The 3,970-nt window shown below is 40.2% G+C and overlaps 1 protein-coding gene across 1 annotated transcript in view; it reads left to right on the top strand.

Moving 5' to 3' along the window:
* The window catches only part of PRMT9 (protein arginine methyltransferase 9), a 19,961-nt gene extending 16,862 nt beyond the window's left edge, over positions 1-3,099 (top strand). Inside the window, 4 exon segments of the mRNA XM_010169552.2 lie at positions 1-470; positions 1,849-2,002; positions 2,448-2,570; positions 2,774-3,099. The exon segment at positions 1-470 is cut by the window's left edge and continues 45 nt beyond it. Coding sequence (XP_010167854.2) covers positions 1-470; positions 1,849-2,002; positions 2,448-2,570; positions 2,774-2,989 — 963 coding nt within the window. The 3' untranslated portion in view covers positions 2,990-3,099.
* Positions 3,100-3,970: the final 871 nt, after the last annotated feature.

The raw sequence follows: 3,970 nt of genomic DNA, 5'->3' as shown, positions 1-3,970 counted from the left end.
CTGAACAACGTACCGTACCACGAGTGCTTTAAGGCTGCCATGGGCAAAGTGCTGTTGGCATTAAATCCGAGTAAGGACTTGCAGTCCATGGATGTTGATGGGCATGGCAGTGGGATGAACCTCCAAGAGAGTCAAAACAAGAGCTCTCTAGATGTGGCTCCTGATCCTTTGTACATTTTAGATGTATCTGAAGGCTTTTCCATCCTGCCAATTATAGCTGGCAAACTTGGACCAGTTAGAGCCTACAGTTCTGTAGAGAAAGAACAGCATCAGGCAGCACTTAATGTCCTCTCAGAAGCTAACCATTTCCCTAAGGAAACATTAGAGTTTTGGCTCAGCCACTTAGAAGATGAAAGTGTGGTGCTACAGAGACCCAAATCAGACAAACTGTGGAGTATCATTATCTTGGATGTTATAGAGACATCAGGTTTAATCCAGCAGGAGGTGATGGAAAAGGCTGCAATATCCAGGTACGGTATAAATGGACAAAAGTATTGCTAGGAATCCATAATTACCTGAAAACAACCCAGAAATATTCCAACTACAGAATTACTGTTACATTGGTTCTGTAGAGAAGGAAAAGCTTGTTTTCTGAATGGATTGAATCTCCCAGAGTGTTTCTGGTGTGACCATTGTATACATACATCTTTTTTAAAAAAGTATCAAGATTTTACTTTAGTAGACTTGTTTATATTTCCTGTGCAAGAATACAAATGGAAGATCTTACTGCTTGGTCTGTCAGAAGTTCCCAGTAGTAATAACTGAGGTAGCTTTTAGTGCAAGGTTAGAAAAGTGCAGGTTCATGCATGTGTCAGAACTGCTGTTGGAACCAACTGGTGCTGCTAAAAGAGAAACACCTGGTGTTAGAACAGCCAGGGAGGCAGCAGCAAAGCTAGCTGTTACCCATGGCAGGGGGGGTGGGAGGGAATGCAGAGCAAGAAAAATCAAATAATGGAAACGGGAGCAAAACAAAAAGTAAATGTGAAACGGCTTTATCCTCTTTTGTGGTGCTGGGGAATCTTCTCTGTTCATCTTCATGCTTAGTGATGGCAGAATATTCCAGGTAATTTATGTTCATTACCTTTTTTAAGTTTTGAATAAATCTTTGGATGACTTGAAAGACTTTTTGCTGTAAGAACAAAAGGGAAGTTACTCTCATTTTTGTCACGTGCAGACTTGGATCTGCTGGCATGAAAATCCATCCAATAGTACGCTACTTACCCACTCAATTCCTATGAAAACAGGCCTGCTATAGGAAAAGGAAACCTAAACCAATCTGTATTGAATTGGAGGTGTTTGATATTGGGCTGAATGAAAGTTTCCATCATGTTGGTGCTCTCAGCAGTGTGATATTTCTGTAGCGAGAGACCAAGCAAGGCTCAGGCTGTTTTTCAGAAAAAAAAAATGCTGTTTCCTGTATTGCTGTTAACTTCAGTTAAACACTTAAAGAAGGGTGACAAATTCCCACCAGGTTATGTTTCCCTGTGGGTACGCTGCCTCCTTAACCAGTGCCCCGCAACAGTATGTACTTCTGACTTCCAGTTTTATTAAGCATTTCTTCCAGTCCCTTCAGTATTAGGTACTGGTGCAATGAATAAATCCCACTATCTTCATTTTTAAATGTCACTGACAATGAGAAAAGAGTATTTCATTCCATAGTTTTAGTATTCTGTGACAAGTTTTCCTTTTTTGTGTGATGCAGCTGTCTGATCAAATGGGAACCAACGCAAATGCTTATGAGCACTTGACTTAGAGGAAGAACTAGTGTGCCTCTCTCAAACGCAGTTAATGTTCTTTCACCAGTGCTGAATTACGTGCTTTAGAGATGAAATCTCTCTCATTTTACAGATGTTTACTTCACAGTGGAGGGAAGATTTTCCCACAGTATGTGTTGGTGTATGGGATGCTTGTAGAATCGGAGTCGCTGTTACTGGAGAGTGCTGTTCAAGGAACAGAACCAACTCTTGGGTTTAATATAGCCCCTTTTATCAACCAGTTCAAGGTATGAAGTTGGTGGGTGTCTTCCAGGCACAGTTCCAAAGCCTGCAGCTGTCTAGCTCTTTAGTTTTGATGTACACTGCCAGAAAACTCAAGAGCTGAAATCTTCTTATATTGTTGAAGTTATCAAGAGAGGTTGATGTGACCAGACAGGGACCTTGAGAGAAACTAAAATGGGGTAACACTTGTTTTAGAACTGGTGTGGGAGTTTTGTCTGAGTAATGAAAGATGCAGTGTTATTGTACAGAAGAGTGACTGTGCCGTTAACTATCACCTTGTATCCCAACAGTCACATTTCAGAAGGGATTCAGAATACATAGAAGGGTGTATTTTGCATTTTGGCTGTCTTGCAGGCATTACAGTAATTCCTAGAAACTTTCTGCATTATGATTAAGTCTTTTAACTTTTTAATGGCTATTGATGACTGAAGCTATTGTATGTACTCCTAGGTACCTGTCCGTGTGTATTTGGATCTCTCTACATTACCTTGTCTACCTTTGAGCAAGCCAGCAGAGCTTTTAAGGCTAGATCTCATGAACCCTCTGTTGAACAGCTCCAGCAGAGAAGTGAAGGTGAGTTGTGTATACATAAAGTTAAAGTGCACTTAACTCTGTTCTGCAGAGCTGCTCACTAATTGCTCACCTTGGCTGAAAACATCAATACAGATTTTACTTGTCTGCAGGTATTTCTGAAATGGATTGAAATAAACTACTTTATTTTCTTATTTCTTTGAAAAGGGTGTAACTCATTAAACTAATATTTTAACTATTCTTAGGTACAAATTTCTAAGTCTGGCCAAGTCACTGCAATTCCCTTCTGGTATCACATCCATCTAGATGAAGGCCACAGCTTGAATACATCTGATGAGTCCTCGCACTGGAAACAAGCTGCAGTTGTTCTCGATGAGCCCATCCAAGTTCAGGTTGGAGATGAACTTGTGCTTGATGTTCAACACCATAAAAGCAATATTAGCATTACAGTTAAAAGGTGAAGAGTGTCGTGTAAACGGCTTTGTGGTTAATTACCTATGCATACATCGACTCTTTGTAACACCACTGACGTTAATTTATATTAAAGTCTAAATTCTATCTACTGATCAAAAAGTCTATTTTGTTGCTTTAATAGTAGATACTTAGGTTCCATTTGAAGGACTAGAACTTGCACTGTAAGGGTATCTTACCAGGCAGTGAGGGGAAGTATTGTCTTCCCTGTGTCAAAAACCTGATAGCTAGCTCTTGCAGTGACTACAACAGTGGGACAGACTTCTCTTCCTACCATAGCATCTGTAGTAAGAAAAAAAGCATCCAGATGCCTGTACCAGAAATAAACAGCTGTGGCTGTTCAGGACAGAGTCTTTGTTTCTCAAACTGTAGTTCCACTTCTCAGTTGCCAAAGCATCCAACTTAATGTGTACGGAGATCTTGGCCTTGTAAGAGGGACTGTAACAGTTCCACTTGCAGTATCACAAGTTGTTATTGCACACAGACAATTATAAAAGTTGTAAAGGAGTGCTGTCAAATAACTCGAGTTGTGTAGGGGAAAGTAAAGCTAGAAAACTTTCTAGAATCCCTCAGAGAATAATTTCTGGTAATATAATAGTCCTGAAATCTTGGAAGTTATATAAAAGACTACATCAGTCAGCACAGTATTCCTGCATCTCTTCTACAGCACGACATTTTGGTACAATGCAGGTAACAAGTTCCTTCTAATAAATTTATATCCAAATGGGAGACTAACAAAAGCTTCAAACTCAGCATTGGTCCTGCCCCTGCAGAGACAGGAGGAAGACTCTCAGCAACGTATTGCTGTAGCTAGGTTTCTTTGTATGGCCAGAGCTGTCTGTTCAGTGTAGAAGAGGCACTTCTGTGATCTTAACAGAAGGCTGTACAAAGAGCCATCCACAAGTAATTTTTCTAGGATCTCACTGTGTGCAAGATCCATAGATACTCTTCTTTAGGTCAAATGTCTCAGA

Source organism: Antrostomus carolinensis, unplaced genomic scaffold (assembly GCF_000700745.2).
Source record: "Antrostomus carolinensis isolate BGI_N321 unplaced genomic scaffold, ASM70074v2 scaffold30596, whole genome shotgun sequence".
NCBI classification, from domain to species: domain Eukaryota; kingdom Metazoa; phylum Chordata; class Aves; order Caprimulgiformes; family Caprimulgidae; genus Antrostomus; species Antrostomus carolinensis.
Note: the sequence above shows the minus strand (reverse complement) of the source record. Positions and strands in the feature narration are given on the sequence as shown.